Below are 19,863 nucleotides of genomic sequence, written 5' to 3' on the forward strand. Positions count from 1 at the left end.
GCGTTGTAAGAATCTCGACCCGGCTTTCGCTGCCCGCGAGTCTGTCTTCTCGTTCTGTTGTTTTCTGGGCCCGGCTTGATAGCCAGCCGGCCTCTACCTCGTACCTCGCGTCTTCTCTTTCGGATCTTGTGGAATGCGCGTCTCGCCGTTGATGGTTTCATAGTTTTCCTTCTGCCCGTTGTCCTTGTGTCGTCGTTCTGGGAGCTCTCTTAGGTCGTACTTAGCTATTTTATTTTATGTTCGGTGATTCGTGTTGGCAGGCCAACCGGAGTCCGCCGCCCTGTTTGACTCGTTCTTAGCTCCTTTTCACGAGCCGACCGTAGTCCGCCGCTCTGGAGTCACGTACTCGGATGTCCTCCGCTTCCGGTATGGTCTAGATCCCTCCCGTGGTGTCACAAGTGGGGGATGAAGAACGTGGTCGGTGACACCTCCGACGTTTCGCTGTTGCGACTCGAGGGTGAGACTGACCGTTCTTCATCGTGGTCCCTTGTGGCTCAGGCTGGAGCTTGCCGCGCTCTTCGCATGTTTGTTGCTGCTCTGTGGTAGGCCTGGTCTTCTCGTTCGTCGTCTTCCTTTGTCGACATGATTGATTCAATCATGGCGATCAGCTCGTTTCGATTTGTCCTTGATTGGAGCAGCAAACGTTGTCTGGCGATGGTTTCTTCCGGCAGGTCAACCAGCGAGGGTCCGCACAGGATTTCCTGGACGTCAGCTGCATTTGGGGGTCTTCTGAGTATCTCGGTCATGCGAGCACGGTCATCGAGCCATCTCGGACATGCGAACACCGTGTGTTCAACCGTGTCGTCTGGGTCCATGCAATAGTAGCAATAGCTGTCGACGGCCCGATCCTTATCGTGCAGATAGCTCCTGAAGCACCCGTGCCCAGACAGAACCTGAGTCAGGTGATACGTCAGACTTAGAGGTGGCTTGGACAGCCAGCGACCCACGTCAGGGAGAAGTCTGTGTGTCCATCTGGCGTTTGGCGAACGGTCCCATCTTGCCTGCCACGCTGTGATGCTGATGGCTCTTTCCTGTCTCTTTATGCCACTTTTGGGCGTAATCTCATCCTGATCGTCGAGGCGCCGGCGCATCCTGGCCCTCTCGTTGGCTACGATATCGGCTGGAACCATGGACGCGAGCAGAGAAGACCCGTCAGCAGAGACGGTGCGGTATGCTCGTATGGTGCGGATCGCGACGGTTCGCTGAGCCCTCGCCATCTCATTTCAGTTCTTCGCCGTTTTAGTGCCTTGGGTGGCCCAGGTTGAAGCAGCGTACAGCATTTTGCTGTTGGTGACTGTTCCCAAGAGAGCTCTCTTGCACTGCGACGGTCCTCCGACGTTAGGCATCAGTCTCGCTATGGCGAGCGCTGATTTGGATGCCTTCGACGACGCCTGTTGGATGTGCTTGGTGAATAATAGACGAGTGTCAAGCTCAACGCCGAGGTATCGCATGGACTGTTTGACCGGGATCGCATGACCTTCGACGATGAGCTCAGGGTCGTTGAACACATTTTTTCTGGTGAGAACTATTGCTTCGGATTTGGCCGGAGCTAGTTGGAGGCCATTAATATTCATCCACTCGGCCACCGCCTCGAGGACGGGGTTCATGAGCGTCGAGGCAGACTCACCGTTCCGCGAGATGCCGAGGACGCAAACGTCGTCCGCGAACGCCACTAGTTGTACGCCCTGAGGCATTTTCAACTCAAGAAGCTCGTCGTAGAAGATGTTCCACAGTGCTGGTCCGAGGACCGAGCCCTGGGGAACGCCGCACGTGGTGCTTCGCCGGAGGAGCGTCTGGCCTACCAGTATGGACCGGTCTTGGAGATAGGACCTGATTAGCCGAATGAGGTACGAAGGGACCTTTTTTTCGCGGAGTGCGGCGTCTATCCTTCTCCATGGCGCAGTGTTGAAGGCGTTCCTGACGTCTAAAGAGACGGCCACGCACAGGTCCCGATTTCGTACGGCCCCCTGGGCCGCGCCGTGAGCCGTCTCCAGTAGTCGCTTGATCGCGTCCTCTGTTGACCGGCCGCGTCGAAAGCCGTACTGGTTTGGCGATCGGAGATCTGTTCTATCGAGGTGCTCGTTGAGCCTCGTGAGAATGAGCCGCTCTAGTAACTTGCCTGTCGAGTCGAGCATGCACAGTGGCCTGTAGCTGGAAGGTTCGGATACCGGTTTTCCGGGACCTTTGTGTAGGAGCACGAGTCTGGACTCCTTCCATCGTGATGGGAATGTACTGTTTACCAAGCAGCTGTTGAAAACATTGAGGAGCGTATGTGGCCTGAGGAGGGCGACTTTCGCCAGAACCTCGTTCGGAATGCCATCAGGTCCGGTTGCCTTACCGGGTGGGAGCCTCTTGGAAGCGTTGTGTACATCTGGTGTATCGTTGGATCGGCCCGTGAGGCCGTCGGGTTGGACGTTGACGGCGTTGAAATGGAGGTAGTTGACGTGGTCGTCGTGGTGGTGGTTGTTGGACCCATATTTTTGTCGGAGCTGAGGAGTTGATCGATCAGGCGAATTGGTGGTCGGGATTCTCGTTTTCCCGCACTTTCCATTCAGAGTCCCAAACAGGAGGGAAAAAAAATCAATTGGTTGAAAAACCCGACACAACTTCCAAATAACCAAATAGAAACCAAATAGAAATCAAACTTTAAAAAAAATAATAGTAATGGAAATATGGAATATTACGATAAATAATCACGGAACAATAAATAAATATAATAAAATTAAATAGTGAAATCTCCCCGACGATGACGTCAGAGCAGAAAGAAACGTTATGATGATATTTCAATATAACCTGTGCATTAATACACGTACGTACAATTGATGGCTGGCCGGCCGATAAAAAAATAAAATTGAATCATTATGATAAATAATTCACAACTATAATAAATAATTAAAATGAAATCAACAGCTATGCGAAAAAACAAACTGGTTGAACCTCACTCGTAGCAACGAGGTATTAATTAATAACAGAATAACATGGGAACAAAAAAAAACATCTCCCCTCTCTTCCACACCGGTTCAGTGTGATCAACAAACAATCGAAAACGCGCCGCGCTGCTCAGTGTTGCGGGGTACATAATGGTGGAACTTAAAATAATAATAAATGTTTGAGTGCGGAACTACCCGTGGAAAATGTTAAAAAGACAAAAAAAAACCATCCAGATAGTAAAAAAAAAAAACATCAGGTCGATACCTGGAAATGGCGACGTCTTTTAGTACGAGCGCGGTCGTTAGCAAATTGCAAAAAAAAAACGAGCGACCGACTAAAAACGTAGGCCAATAATATAAAACCCTTCGTTCACTTCGCTGCGACGATAGTGGTGACGAACAGAAACAATGGCATAATTTAAAAACTTAAAGATTAATAAATCTGGATGAATTATAAATGTAAACACGATGGTCGACCGCTTGCATGCTGCGACATACAAAATAATCAACCGTGTTCATATAATAGCGAGCGATAATTATACTACAGGCATCTCAAACATCCATTTACATGGTACCAGTTTACTTAAATGAACTTAAACAATACAGAAAATCACCACCGCATCGAAGAAACCGCACCCGTCCAGTGACAGCAGTAGGCATGCGACGGCAACACCGGGTTCACACCAACTCTGCGACGCAATCACAGCTAGCAATCAATATGGAGTGGTTGACAATTTGACATTTTGTCCGTAACCAATACCACTGGATCAATTAATTTCTGAAAAAAAATCAGGCAGTATTCCGTTCGAAAAAAAATATTTTTTTTTTTTATAATAGTATCGTCAGCACGTAAGCATAAGAGGGACAGGTGGAAGGACGAGAGAAAAAAAACTGCACTACGGAAATATTATTATGTTTTACACTATATGCAAATAAACAACGTTGGCATATTCGTACTGTGTTCACCAATTAACGACACAATGATTAACGGAGTATATTATTGTAATAGGTATACGTAATTCATAATCAGTATCATTCACGGTGAAACGATGTGGCCTTACGACTAGCGTGCGCCTTTAGACTTTGCACCAACACCGACGACGCGCGGCGGCATCGTTATAATCTTTTATATAATAATATCACACTCCCGTCGTCTTTAATTACGTGATAGCAAAAAACCGTATATAGTATAAACAGATACCATTATAAGTGTTCCATGAGCAAATATCATTATTACTGTATGTTAGGAATTTATATTTTGAGACTCGTTGTACGTTTTTCGAATATCCTGGCAAGGTCGCCATCTGTGACATCTCGAGACATATTGCTCATGGCTCGAGAGTCATGTGGGTACCCGCCGGTTTTGGGCAAGGCCGCCAACCACGAGCCGAGACCTGAAGGGCCGGAGCGTCGTGGATTTCTTTTCTTGTTTTTGTTTTTCTTTTTTTTTTGTAATAGTAATTCAATGATATATATTCCAAGGATGGACATATGGGTGACAGTAATGATAATAATAATAAATAAAAACTCAATAGACAAAAATAAGGTATTTGGGCTGGTTATATTAATTTGGTGCCGAGAAAGCTCGGACGGGCGTAAAACTCGGTCTTAATAAAATAAACGGCAATAATAATAATAATGATCTGAACAGACGGTGATAATAATAATAATAATAATAATATTCAAACATCTTGTACCGGCCAGATACACAAAATAACAATAATCATACGTACATAATATCCGTATACACGGTAAAGGAATCAGACACCCGTCGATGTCTGATTACCCTTTTTCATCGTTAACGTCATCTTTTCCGCGGGCATCGCCGGGGAAAAACTTCAACGGCCGCTACTCCATGTTGCCAAAAAAAAAACACAACGCCGCGGAAAACAATAATAACTCGGGACTAGTGTCACCGTAGGCAGCAGGAAGACGACGAAAGATAGACCGACGAGTGGCGGTAGCCGGTCGTCGGTCTTGGATACAATAAATTGGTGGGAGGCCGGTAATATATAATATAATAGTGTGAATAATAATAATTAATATATAAAGTGTGATTGCGGCAGAGGTGGTAGTGGGTGCGGCGGTGGTGCGGGAGGTTTTGTACACTGACGCGCGGCGCATTACCAATACCCGATAATATAGTAATATAATAGAATATATATATTTACAACTGGCCTTAACATACACTGAACGTTACAGAAACCCCCCAATTGAAATTGGGTCTAAGACTGAGACAATTTCAATTTAATAAGATACTGATCAGGTAAGTTAAGGGCATTTTGAGAGATACAGAATAATATGATAATATAAGAAAATAATAGAAATATAATATAAATAAAATAGCGAGCATAAAATATCAGCCAGAAGTAGACAAAACAATCAAACATCGACTCCGTAGTCGATGTAAGAATTCAACCTGGGCGTTTGGGTTTTGGAACGTCTTCTGCTTGTTGCACCGGTTCCCAAACTGCGGGCTTGTATCGGCGGAGTAACACAACGTTGAACGTTCCCCGGATACTTTGAGTTACGGGATCCACAACAACATACGCATTTCCGGATTTCCGTTCGGCTACTTCAAACGGCCCTTCGTACAGCATGTAAAATTTTTGAATGCATTTATCCACTGCAGAACTCAAACGGTGGACACGTACGAGGACCAATTGACCAACACAGAAAAATGTCGGTTTTCCCTTACTATCATGTCGTTGTCTTCGTCGTTCCGATTTTGAAATCTGCACTTCACGTGCCATAATCCACTTGGTCTGCTGTGCGAGTGGGACACGTAGTGGAAATTCGACAGCGGTGTCGAATGGATTGCATCGCTCGACTTTCAGAAATAATTCTTGAGGCGTATGTCCAGTGGCCTCGTGGACGGTATTGTTCAATACCCATTCGATGTACGTCACATAGCGGGGCCACTGCATGTGTTGTTCAGAACAGTAGGTGCGGAACATTCTTCCCAACTCTCGCATAACCCGCTCCGCCGGGTTCGACTGAGGATGGTAAACACTGGTCATGGTGGGTGGAACTCCAACCGCGGATAAACGTGCCTGCCAAACTCGACTTGTGAATTGTACGCCATGGTCAGAAACGATACATCGCGGAGTTCCATATGTCGGAATGTAGTCATTTACCATCCGATTCGTCACGGCAACTGCAGTAGACTTCTTTAGAGGGTACAACCGAACATAGCGTGTGAAATTGTCCAGGACGACGAAAATGAAACGGACATTATTCCATCCAGGGGGTAGCGGACCATAGAGGTCGACCAGGACACGACCTAGTGGTACATCTGCAAGCACCGAGCGCATTTCACCAGCTACGCGGGTGTTGGAAATTTTGGCGCGTTGACATAATTGACAAGTTTGTACAACATTTCTTATTCGAGTTTGGAAAGATGAAAAAAAACAAAATTCGCGAATAGCGAGAATACACTTTTTTGGTCCAACATGACCGAAATGTTGATGGACTTTGATAATTAATTCGTCGATTCGGTGTTCGGGTATACATACGAGCCACTGGTCACTTGATGAGTGTCTTCTGTAAAATACTATATTTTTGAATAGCAGATAGTATTTCAGCATTTGTGGAGATACTGCTGATGGTGTTGCTAGTACTTGAGTGGTAACTTTCCTATTTCGTCCAAGTACGGCAGTGGATATGGTGATTCCGGTTACTGGGAGTATGGATAATGTCATCGAGCTGGGACAATGAGTCTGAACACGTTTGAAAAATTCTTCAGAAATGGCGGATACCGAAGCTCCCGAATCAAACAACGCGGGCACTGAAATTTTGTTGAATACTGTTATTTTGACTTCGGGTCGCTTGGATTCAGTGATTGATGAGTCCTGAGTGGTCGCAGATAATGCGATGCAGGGGGGTGTCATCGGGCGCTCACTACGTGCTGCATTCACGAATGAGACGCCCGGGCGTTTCCCGAGATGTCCAGTTGTGAGATCGGTTGATTGTTGGTGGTATTGTTCTTGAGGTGGAACGTATGGTGGCCGTTGGTACCGATTATTCCCCTGATATGGACGGTGGGGTCCCTGGTGATTACCTCGACCACCTCCATTTTGAGGCGGTGCTTGGGGGCGAGGCCGATTGTTATCACGCTGACTTTCACAAAAAGATGCAGATTCTTCAAATTCAGTGAGGAAGCAAAGAAGTTCATTGGTGTCACGTGGACCTCGACCACGTAGGGCCATACCTAAAGCCGTAGGGTAATGGCGTATTATCGTAGATACGAGGTCGTCTTTATCAATTGGAGGTGTTAAATACTTGGCACTTGCAATCCACTGCATCGCGTGAGTAGCTAAACCATCTTGACGGGTGTACTGGTAGGGTCGAAAAACATCATTACGTAGTTTACGTTGGGTAGCGGTTGACCAATAACGTTTTCGGAAAAGGTCTAGAAACTCGGCATAATCTCTGGGTGTTGGAATAAGAGCTTCATACCAAAGTCGAGCATCATCGATCAGGCGACGCTGAGCAGACATTAACTGTTGAACAGGTGACAAAGGTACACTGTCGAAATAGATGCGGAGTTGCTCGAGGAATTTCTCCGGATGAAGTGTTGGAATATGGCCGGAGAACTCTGATACTGCGTCTTGCAGACGTTCTGGTACATTTACGAACGAAAACCGTGCCGGATCATGAGAACTAGTTGGGGCATTAATGGTTGCTGTTGTCTGGGGTTGCACATTGGGAGACACGCACGACTGCTTTGACACCAGGTTTAACTCATTACGGAAATTAAATACATCTTTCTCAACGCACTCTAAACGCCGCGATAACTCAACATTTGTCTCCTCCTGTTTGAGATTGTTGGTGGTATTTCGGATAGTGTCGTATTCGAGATTGGCCACCCGAGCGTCGGTGGAACGCCACCTCTCGAGACTTTCAGACAGTTTCTGAGTAGTCTGCTGTTGGAAAACCTCGGTTTGAGCCCGGTGTTTTTCGTTAGATGCAATCAGTTGGGCGAACATCTGGTGTATCGTTGGATCGGCCCGTGAGGCCGTCGGGTTGGACGTTGACGGCGTTGAAATGGAGGTAGTTGACGTGGTCGTCGTGGTGGTGGTTGTTGGACCCATATTTTTGTCGGAGCTGAGGAGTTGATCGATCAGGCGAATTGGTGGTCGGGATTCTCGTTTTCCCGCACTTTCCATTCAGAGTCCCAAACAGGAGGGAAAAAAAATCAATTGGTTGAAAAACCCGACACAACTTCCAAATAACCAAATAGAAACCAAATAGAAATCAAACTTTAAAAAAAATAATAGTAATGGAAATATGGAATATTACGATAAATAATCACGGAACAATAAATAAATATAATAAAATTAAATAGTGAAATCTCCCCGACGATGACGTCAGAGCAGAAAGAAACGTTATGATGATATTTCAATATAACCTGTGCATTAATACACGTACGTACAATTGATGGCTGGCCGGCCGATAAAAAAATAAAATTGAATCATTATGATAAATAATTCACAACTATAATAAATAATTAAAATGAAATCAACAGCTATGCGAAAAAACAAACTGGTTGAACCTCACTCGTAGCAACGAGGTATTAATTAATAACAGAATAACATGGGAACAAAAAAAAAACATCTCCCCTCTCTTCCACACCGGTTCAGTGTGATCAACAAACAATCGAAAACGCGCCGCGCTGCTCAGTGTTGCGGGGTACATAATGGTGGAACTTAAAATAATAATAAATGTTTGAGTGCGGAACTACCCGTGGAAAATGTTAAAAAGACAAAAAAAAACCATCCAGATAGTAAAAAAAAAAAAAAACATCAGGTCGATACCTGGAAATGGCGACGTCTTTTAGTACGAGCGCGGTCGTTAGCAAATTGCAAAAAAAAAAAACGAGCGACCGACTAAAAACGTAGGCCAATAATATAAAACCCTTCGTTCACTTCGCTGCGACGATAGTGGTGACGAACAGAAACAATGGCATAATTTAAAAACTTAAAGATTAATAAATCTGGATGAATTATAAATGTAAACACGATGGTCGACCGCTTGCATGCTGCGACATACAAAATAATCAACCGTGTTCATATAATAGCGAGCGATAATTATACTACAGGCATCTCAAACATCCATTTACATGGTACCAGTTTACTTAAATGAACTTAAACAATACAGAAAATCACCACCGCATCGAAGAAACCGCACCCGTTCAGTGACAGCAGTAGGCATGCGACGGCAACACCGGGTTCACACCAACTCTGCGACGCAATCACAGCTAGCAATCAATATGGAGTGGTTGACAATTTGACATTTTGTCCGTAACCAATACCACTGGATCAATTAATTTCTGAAAAAAAATCAGGCAGTATTCCGTTCGAAAAAAAAATATTTTTTTTTTTTTTATAATAGTATCGTCAGCACGTAAGCATAAGAGGGACAGGTGGAAGGACGAGAGAAAAAAAAAACTGCACTACGGAAATATTATTATGTTTTACACTATATGCAAATAAACAACGTTGGCATATTCGTACTGTGTTCACCAATTAACGACACAATGATTAACGGAGTATATTATTGTAATAGGTATACGTAATTCATAATCAGTATCATTCACGGTGAAACGATGTGGCCTTACGACTAGCGTGCGCCTTTAGACTTTGCACCAAACACCGACGACGCGCGGCGGCATCGTTATAATCTTTTATATAATAATATCACACTCCCGTCGTCTTTAATTACGTGATAGCAAAAAACCGTATATAGTATAAACAGATACCATTATAAGTGTTCCATGAGCAAATATCATTATTACTGTATGTTAGGAATTTATATTTTGAGACTCGTTGTACGTTTTTCGAAAATCCTGGCAAGGTCGCCATCTGTGACATCTCGAGACATATTGCTCATGGCTCGAGAGTCATGTGGGTACCCGCCGGTTTTGGGCAAGGCCGCCAACCACGAGCCGAGACCTGAAGGGCCGGAGCATCGTGGATTTCTTTTCTTGTTTTTGTTTTTCTTTTTTTTTTGTAATAGTAATTCAATGATATATATTCCAAGGATGGACATATGGGTGACAGTAATGATAATAATAATAAATAAAAACTCAATAGACAAAATAAGGTATTTGGGCTGGTTATATTAATTTGGTGCCGAGAAAGCTCGGACGGGCGTAAAACTCGGTCTTAATAAAATAAACGGCAATAATAATAATAATGATCTGAACAGACGGTGATAATAATAATAATAATAATAATATTCAAACATCTTGTACCGGCCAGATACACAAAATAACAATAATCATACGTACATAATATCCGTATACACGGTAAAGGAATCAGGCACCCGTCGATGTCTGATTACCCTTTTTCATCGTTAACGTCATCTTTTCCGCGGGCATCGCCGGGGAAAAACTTCAACGGCCGCTACTCCATGTTGCCAAAAAAACACAACGCCGCGGAAAACAATAATAACTCGGGACTAGTGTCACCGTAGGCAGCAGGAAGACGAAGAAAGATAGACCGACGAGTGGCGGTAGCCGGTCGTCGGTCTTGGATACAATAAATTGGTGGGAGGCCGGTAATATATAATATAATAGTGTGAATAATAATAATTAATATATAAAGTGTGATTGCGGCAGAGGTGGTAGTGGGTGCGGCGGTGGTGCGGGAGGTTTTGTACACTGACGCGCGGCGCATTACCAATACCCGATAATATAGTAATATAATAGAATATATATATTTACAACTGGCCTTAACATACACTGAACGTTACAGAAACCCCCCAATTGAAATTGGGTCTAAGACTGAGACAATTTCAATTTAATAAGATACTGATCAGGTAAGTTAAGGGCATTTTGAGAGATACAGAATAATATGATAATATAAGAAAATAATAGAAATATAATATAAATAAAATAGCGAGCATAAAATATCAGCCAGAAATAGACAAAACAATCAAACATCGACTCCGTAGTCGATGTAAGAATTCAACCTGGGCGTTTGGGTTTTGGAACGTCTTCTGCTTGTTGCACCGGTTCCCAAACTGCGGGCTTGTATCGGCGGAGTAACACAACGTTGAACGTTCCCCGGATACTTTGAGTTACGGGATCCACAACAACATACGCATTTCCGGATTTCCGTTCGGCTACTTCAAACGGCCCTTCGTACAGCATGTAAAATTTTTGAATGCATTTATCCACTGCAGAACTCAAACGGTGGACACGTACGAGGACCAATTGACCAACACAGAAGAATGTCGGTTTTCCCTTACTATCATGTCGTTGTCTTCGTCGTTCCGATTTTGAAATCTGCACTTCACGTGCCATAATCCACTTGGTCTGCTGTGCGAGTGGGACACGTAGTGGAAATTCGACAGCGGTGTCGAATGGATTGCATCGCTCGACTTTCAGAAATAATTCTTGAGGCGTATGTCCAGTGGCCTCGTGGACGGTATTGTTCAATACCCATTCGATGTACGTCACATAGCGGGGCCACTGCATGTGTTGTTCAGAACAGTAGGTGCGGAACATTCTTCCCAACTCTCGCATAACCCGCTCCGCCGGGTTCGACTGAGGATGGTAAACACTGGTCATGGTGGGTGGAACTCCAACCGCGGATAAACGTGCCTGCCAAACTCGACTTGTGAATTGTACGCCATGGTCAGAAACGATACATCGCGGAGTTCCATATGTCGGAATGTAGTCATTTACCATCCGATTCGTCACGGCAACTGCAGTAGACTTCTTTAGAGGGTACAACCGAACATAGCGTGTGAAATTGTCCAGGACGACGAAAATGAAACGGACATTATTCCATCCAGGGGGTAGCGGACCATAGAGGTCGACCAGGACACGACCTAGTGGTACATCTGCAAGCACCGAGCGCATTTCACCAGCTACGCGGGTGTTGGAAATTTTGGCGCGTTGACATAATTGACAAGTTTGTACAACATTTCTTATTCGAGTTTGGAAAGATGAAAAAAAACAAAATTCGCGAATAGCGAGAATACACTTTTTTGGTCCAACATGACCGAAATGTTGATGGACTTTGATAATTAATTCGTCGATTCGGTGTTCGGGTATACATACGAGCCACTGGTCACTTGATGAGTGTCTTCTGTAAAATACTATATTTTTGAATAGCAGATAGTATTTCAGCATTTGTGGAGATACTGCTGATGGTGTTGCTAGTACTTGAGCAATTTTCGACAGCTTCGGATCATCGCATTGTGACAGTAATATGGAGTCAAATGACTCAAAATATCGTTGAAATTTCGGTGAGATCGCATTGATTTCGATACTACTCACACATACCGTGGTTGACTCATCAGTATCATGTTGGTCGCGTCCAACCGGGTTGCGAGAGAGGGCATCCATTATGTTTGTGGCACCGGGAATATGTTGGATCTTCAAGTTAAACTCTTGGAGCAAAAGCGTCCATCGAGTAAGTCGGGCATTGCGCAAACGGCACTTAAACAGGAACGTGAGGGCTTGGTGATCCGTTAGAACATTGACCTTGTAGCCCAAAATAAATACTCTAAACTTGACGCAGGCAAAAACCACCGACAACAGTTCCAATTCCGTAATGGAGTAGTTTTTCTCAGCGGAATTGAGTGTCCTACTAGCAAAAGAGATGGTACGCCTTTCACCGGTTGATGAGTACTGAAAAAGTTCGGCGCCAAGACCAAGTTTACTAGCATCGGTTTGTAAATAGAATTCACTGTCAAACATGGGATGAGATAAATATTGGTCGGTAAATGACTTCTTCACTGAATTGAACATTTCCAGTTCAGCAGACCCGAATCGCCAGGGAGTACCCGTTTTGATGAGTTCGATGAGCGGGCTTATCTTGGACGCATGGTGATCGGCGAACTTGCGGTAAAAATTGCAAAACCCGATGAACGATTGCAACTCTTTTTTATTCCGTGGTACTGGGAATTCATGTATTGCACACAGCTTACTGGGGTTCATGGACATACCAGAAGGTGTGATGACATGTCCGAGAAATTTGATTTCTTGGCGTAGGAACTCGCACTTGGACAGTTTCAGGGTCATCCCTGACATCTTAATTTTTTGAAACATCATGGTGAGCCCGGCTAAATGTTCGGAAAAATTTGTAGACGATATTAACAGGTCGTCAACGTATATATGCAAATCGCTTAATTGGTCGTCCATATCATTCACGCGAATATTGAGTACAGCTTCAAGAGCGAGACCGAATGCAGTATTCGATATATTGAGCCCGAATGGGACTACACAGAATTGGTAAGTCCGACCATCATAAGTGAATGCTGTGAATTTCCGAACATCCGAGTGTAGCTGCACTTGCCAATATCCGGCTGTAAAATCCAAACTGGAAAACAGAGATTTTCCACCGAAACGAGCGAGCAGTTCATCCAGTGGTGGTGATGAATCACGCATCGGTAATATAACTCGATTAATTCGCCGAGCGTCTAAACACAGCCTGACCGTTCCATCACTTTTTGCAACGCAAAGGATTGGGTTGCTGTATGGTGACGAACAGCGTTCAATCACCCCCCAAGTAAGCATCCGTTTCAGCTCACTTTCAACCGCTGGTCGTCGTGCGAAAGGAATTGGGTATGGGCGGACTTTGAATGGTATATCTTCAGATACATCAAAACGACAGGTGTACAGTTTGTTTAGCCCAGGACGTGTGTCGAATATACTTTGGAACTTCTCCAGGACATCCACCAATTGGGACCGCTGTTGTTCGGTGACCCCAGGGGAACTCGATATACATTCATCGAATCTGTCGTCACGTTGGTCGTTCGGGTACAGTTGGGCATCAAGACCGTTAAGATTGTAGATGGTTGTGTTTTCTTCTCCTATAAATTTAGCAGTTAATGTAATACTCAGAGTACATTGTTCGCTAGGGGTAAGTAACGCTGACTCGACATGGTGGTGCTCCAACAATTTCATCATCTGAGACGCGGGTTCCACTCCTTCGTCAATTTGAAACGGATAGGACTTTCCCCAGCGTGGGAACTCCACTTGTCGCGTCATATAATTTAAAAGTACACCGTTTTGTGACAACCAGTCGTCACCGAGTATGACCGAGGTTGCAAGCCGCGGGACAACAAGAAAAATAGCATCGGTTTCTTTTTCCATTATATCAAACGGGAGTAATACTTGAGTGGTAACTTTCCTATTTCGTCCAAGTACGGCAGTGGATATGGTGATTCCGGTTACTGGGAGTATGGATAATGTCATCGAGCTGGGACAATGAGTCTGAACACGTTTGAAAAATTCTTCAGAAATGGCGGATACCGAAGCTCCCGAATCAAACAACGCGGGCACTGAAATTTTGTTGAATACTGTTATTTTGACTTCGGGTCGCTTGGATTCAGTGATTGATGAATCCTGAGTGGTCGCAGATAATGCGATGCAGGGGGGTGTCATCGGGCGCTCACTACGTGCTGCATTCACGAATGAGACGCCCGGGCGTTTCCCGAGATGTCCAGTTGTGAGATCGGTTGATTGTTGGGCTGTTGTTGTTCTGGTTGGTATTGTTCTTGAGGTGGAACGTATGGTGGCCGTTGGTACCGATTATTCCCCTGATATGGACGGTGGGGTCCCTGGTGATTACCTCGACCACCTCCATTTTGAGGCGGTGCTTGGGGGCGAGGCCGATTGTTATCCCGCTGACTTTCACAAAAAGATGCAGATTCTTCAAATTCAGTGAGGAAGCAAAGAAGTTCATTGGTGTCACGTGGACCTCGACCACGTAGGGCCATACCTAAAGCCGTAGGGTAATGGCGTATTATCGTAGATACGAGGTCGTCTTTATCAATTGGAGGTGTTAAATACTTGGCACTTGCAATCCACTGCATCGCGTGAGTAGCTAAACCATCTTGACGGGTGTACTGGTAGGGTCGAAAAACATCATTACGTAGTTTACGTTGGGTAGCGGTTGACCAATAACGTTTTCGGAAAAGGTCTAGAAACTCGGCATAATCTCTGGGTGTTGGAATAAGAGCTTCATACCAAAGTCGAGCATCATCGATCAGGCGACGCTGAGCAGACATTAACTGTTGAACAGGTGACAAAGGTACACTGTCGAAATAGATGCGGAGTTGCTCGAGGAATTTCTCCGGATGAAGTGTTGGAATATGGCCGGAGAACTCTGATACTGCGTCTTGCAGACGTTCTGGTACATTTACGAACGAAAACCGTGCCGGATCATGAGAACTAGTTGGGGCATTAATGGTTGCTGTTGTCTGGGGTTGCACATTGGGAGACACGCACGACTGCTTTGACACCAGGTTTAACTCATTACGGAAATTAAATACATCTTTCTCAACGCACTCTAAACGCCGCGATAACTCAACATTTGTCTCCTCCTGTTTGAGATTGTTGGTGGTATTTCGGATAGTGTCGTATTCGAGATTGGCCACCCGAGCGTCGGTGGAACGCCACCTCTCGAGACTTTCAGACAGTTTCTGAGTAGTCTGCTGTTGGAAAATCTCGGTTTGAGCCCGGTGTTTTTCGTTAGATGCAATCAGTTGGGCGAACATCTGGTGTATCGTTGGATCGGCCCGTGAGGCCGTCGGGTTGGACGTTGACGGCGTTGAAATGGAGGTAGTTGACGTGGTCGTCGTGGTGGTGGTTGTTGGACCCATATTTTTGTCGGAGCTGAGGAGTTGATCGATCAGGCGAATTGGTGGTCGGGATTCTCGTTTTCCCGCACTTTCCATTCAGAGTCCCAAACAGGAGGGAAAAAAAATCAATTGGTTGAAAAACCCGACACAACTTCCAAATAACCAAATAGAAACCAAATAGAAATCAAACTTTAAAAAAAATAATAGTAATGGAAATATGGAATATTACGATAAATAATCACGGAACAATAAATAAATATAATAAAATTAAATAGTGAAATCTCCCCGACGATGACGTCAGAGCAGAAAGAAACGTTATGATGATATTTCAATATAACCTGTGCATTAATACACGTACGTACAATTGATGGCTGGCCGGCCGATAAAAAAAATAAAATTGAATCATTATGATAAATAATTCACAACTATAATAAATAATTAAAATGAAATCAACAGCTATGCGAAAAAACAAACTGGTTGAACCTCACTCGTAGCAACGAGGTATTAATTAATAACAGAATAACATGGGAACAAAAAAAAAACATCTCCCCTCTCTTCCACACCGGTTCAGTGTGATCAACAAACAATCGAAAACGCGCCGCGCTGCTCAGTGTTGCGGGGTACATAATGGTGGAACTTAAAATAATAATAAATGTTTGAGTGCGGAACTACCCGTGGAAAATGTTAAAAAGACAAAAAAAAACCATCCAGATAGTAAAAAAAAAAAAAAAAACATCAGGTCGATACCTGGAAATGGCGACGTCTTTTAGTACGAGCGCGGTCGTTAGCAAATTGCAAAAAAAAAAACGAGCGACCGACTAAAAACGTAGGCCAATAATATAAAACCCTTCGTTCACTTCGCTGCGACGATAGTGGTGACGAACAGAAACAATGGCATAATTTAAAAACTTAAAGATTAATAAATCTGGATGAATTATAAATGTAAACACGATGGTCGACCGCTTGCATGCTGCGACATACAAAATAATCAACCGTGTTCATATAATAGCGAGCGATAATTATACTACAGGCATCTCAAACATCCATTTACATGGTACCAGTTTACTTAAATGAACTTAAACAATACAGAAAATCACCACCGCATCGAAGAAACCGCACCCGTTCAGTGACAGCAGTAGGCATGCGACGGCAACACCGGGTTCACACCAACTCTGCGACGCAATCACAGCTAGCAATCAATATGGAGTGGTTGACAATTTGACATTTTGTCCGTAACCAATACCACTGGATCAATTAATTTCTGAAAAAAAATCAGGCAGTATTCCGTTCGAAAAAAAAAATATTTTTTTTTTTTTTTTATAATAGTATCGTCAGCACGTAAGCATAAGAGGGACAGGTGGAAGGACGAGAGAAAAAAAAAAAACTGCACTACGGAAATATTATTATGTTTTACACTATATGCAAATAAACAACGTTGGCATATTCGTACTGTGTTCACCAATTAACGACACAATGATTAACGGAGTATATTATTGTAATAGGTATACGTAATTCATAATCAGTATCATTCACGGTGAAACGATGTGGCCTTACGACTAGCGTGCGCCTTTAGACTTTGCACCAAACACCGACGACGCGCGGCGGCATCGTTATAATCTTTTATATAATAATATCACACTCCCGTCGTCTTTAATTACGTGATAGCAAAAAACCGTATATAGTATAAACAGATACCATTATAAGTGTTCCATGAGCAAATATCATTATTACTGTATGTTAGGAATTTATATTTTGAGACTCGTTGTACGTTTTTCGAAAATCCTGGCAAGGTCGCCATCTGTGACATCTCGAGACATATTGCTCATGGCTCGAGAGTCATGTGGGTACCCGCCGGTTTTGGGCAAGGCCGCCAACCACGAGCCGAGACCTGAAGGGCCGGAGCGTCGTGGATTTCTTTTCTTGTTTTTGTTTTTGTTTTTTTTTTTGTAATAGTAATTCAATGATATATATTCCAAGGATGGACATATGGGTGACAGTAATGATAATAATAATAAATAAAAATAATATTCAAACATCTTGTACCGGCCAGATACACAAAATAACAATAATCATACGTACATAATATCCGTGTACACGGTAAAGGAATCAGACACCCGTCGATGTCTGATTACCCTTTTTCATCGTTAACGTCATCTTTTCCGCGGGCATCGCCGGGGAAAAACTTCAACGGCCGCTACTCCATGTTGCCAAAAAAAAACACAACGCCGCGGAAAACAATAATAACTCGGGACTAGTGTCACCGTAGGCAGCAGGAAGACGAAGAAAGATAGACCGACGAGTGGCGGTAGCCGGTCGTCGGTCTTGGATACAATAAATTGGTGGGAGGCCGGTAATATATAATATAATAGTGTGAATAATAATAATTAATATATAAAGTGTGATTGCGGCAGAGGTGGTAGTGGGTGCGGCGGTGGTGCGGGTGGTTTTGTACACTGACGCGCGGCGCATTACCAATACCCGATAATATAGTAATATAATAGAATATATATATTTACAACTGGCCTTAACATACACTGAACGTTACAGAAACCCCCCAATTGAAATTGGGTCTAAGACTGAGACAATTTCAATTTAATAGGATACTGATCAGGTAAGTTAAAGGCATTTTGAGAGATACAGAATAATATGATAATATAAGAAAATAATAGAAATATAATATAAATAAAATAGCGAGCATAAAATATCAGCCAGAAGTAGACAAAACAATCAAACATCGACTCCGTAGTCGATGTAAGAATTCAACCTGGGCGTTTGGGTTTTGGAACGTCTTCTGCTTGTTGCACCGGTTCCCAAACTGCGGGCTTGTATCGGCGGAGTAACACAACGTTGAACGTTCCCCGGATACTTTGAGTTACGGGATCCACAACAACATACGCATTTCCGGATTTCCGTTCGGCTACTTCAAACGGCCCTTCGTACAGCATGTAAAATTTTTGAATGCATTTATCCACTGCAGAACTCAAACGGTGGACACGTACGAGGACCAATTGACCAACACAGAAAAATGTCGGTTTTCCCTTACTATCATGTCGTTGTCTTCGTCGTTCCGATTTTGAAATCTGCACTTCACGTGCCATAATCCACTTGGTCTGCTGTGCGAGTGGGACACGTAGTGGAAATTCGACAGCGGTGTCGAATGGATTGCATCGCTCGACTTTCAGAAATAATTCTTGAGGCGTATGTCCAGTGGCCTCGTGGACGGTATTGTTCAATACCCATTCGATGTACGTCACATAGCGGGGCCACTGCATGTGTTGTTCAGAACAGTAGGTGCGGAACATTCTTCCCAACTCTCGCATAACCCGCTCCGCCGGGTTCGACTGAGGATGGTAAACACTGGTCATGGTGGGTGGAACTCCAACCGCGGATAAACGTGCCTGCCAAACTCGACTTGTGAATTGTACGCCATGGTCAGAAACGATACATCGCGGAGTTCCATATGTCGGAATGTAGTCATTTACCATCCGATTCGTCACGGCAACTGCAGTAGACTTCTTTAGAGGGTACAACCGAACATAGCGTGTGAAATTGTCCAGGACGACGAAAATGAAACGGACATTATTCCATCCAGGGGGTAGCGGACCATAGAGGTCGACCAGGACACGACCTAGTGGTACATCTGCAAGCACCGAGCGCATTTCACCAGCTACGCGGGTGTTGGAAATTTTGGCGCGTTGACATAATTGACAAGTTTGTACAACATTTCTTATTCGAGTTTGGAAAGATGAAAAAAAACAAAATTCGCGAATAGCGAGAATACACTTTTTTGGTCCAACATGACCGAAATGTTGATGGACTTTGATAATTAATTCGTCGATTCGGTGTTCGGGTATACGAGCCACTGGTCACTTGATGAGTGTCTTCTGTAAAATACTATATTTTTGAATAGCAGATAGTATTTCAGCATTTGTGGAGATACTGCTGATGGTGTTGCTAGTACTTGAGCAATTTTCGACAGCTTCGGATCATCGCATTGTGACAGTAATATGGAGTCAAATGACTCAAAATATCGTTGAAATTTCGGTGAGATCGCATTGATTTCGATACTACTCACACATACCGTGGTTGACTCATCAGTATCATGTTGGTCGCGTCCAACCGGGTTGCGAGAGAGGGCATCCATTATGTTTGTGGCACCGGGAATATGTTGGATCTTCAAGTTAAACTCTTGGAGCAAAAGCGTCCATCGAGTAAGTCGGGCATTGCGCAAACGGCACTTAAACAGGAACGTGAGGGCTTGGTGATCCGTTAGAACATTGACCTTGTAGCCCAAAATAAATACTCTATAACTTGTACGCAGGCAAAAACCACC

The 19,863-nt window shown here is 44.0% G+C and overlaps 1 protein-coding gene across 1 annotated transcript in view; it reads left to right on the forward strand.

Annotated features, from left to right (window-relative positions):
• Positions 1-19,675: 19,675 nt before the first annotated feature.
• LOC107883900 overlaps positions 19,676-19,863 on the forward strand; it is a 4,863-nt gene continuing 4,675 nt past the window's right edge. The window contains exon 1 of the mRNA XM_016804833.2: positions 19,676-19,741. Within this exon, the coding sequence (XP_016660322.1) occupies positions 19,676-19,741 (66 nt within the window). The remainder of the gene's footprint in view (positions 19,742-19,863) is intronic.

Source organism: Acyrthosiphon pisum, chromosome A2 (assembly GCF_005508785.2).
Source record: "Acyrthosiphon pisum isolate AL4f chromosome A2, pea_aphid_22Mar2018_4r6ur, whole genome shotgun sequence".
NCBI classification, from domain to species: domain Eukaryota; kingdom Metazoa; phylum Arthropoda; class Insecta; order Hemiptera; family Aphididae; genus Acyrthosiphon; species Acyrthosiphon pisum.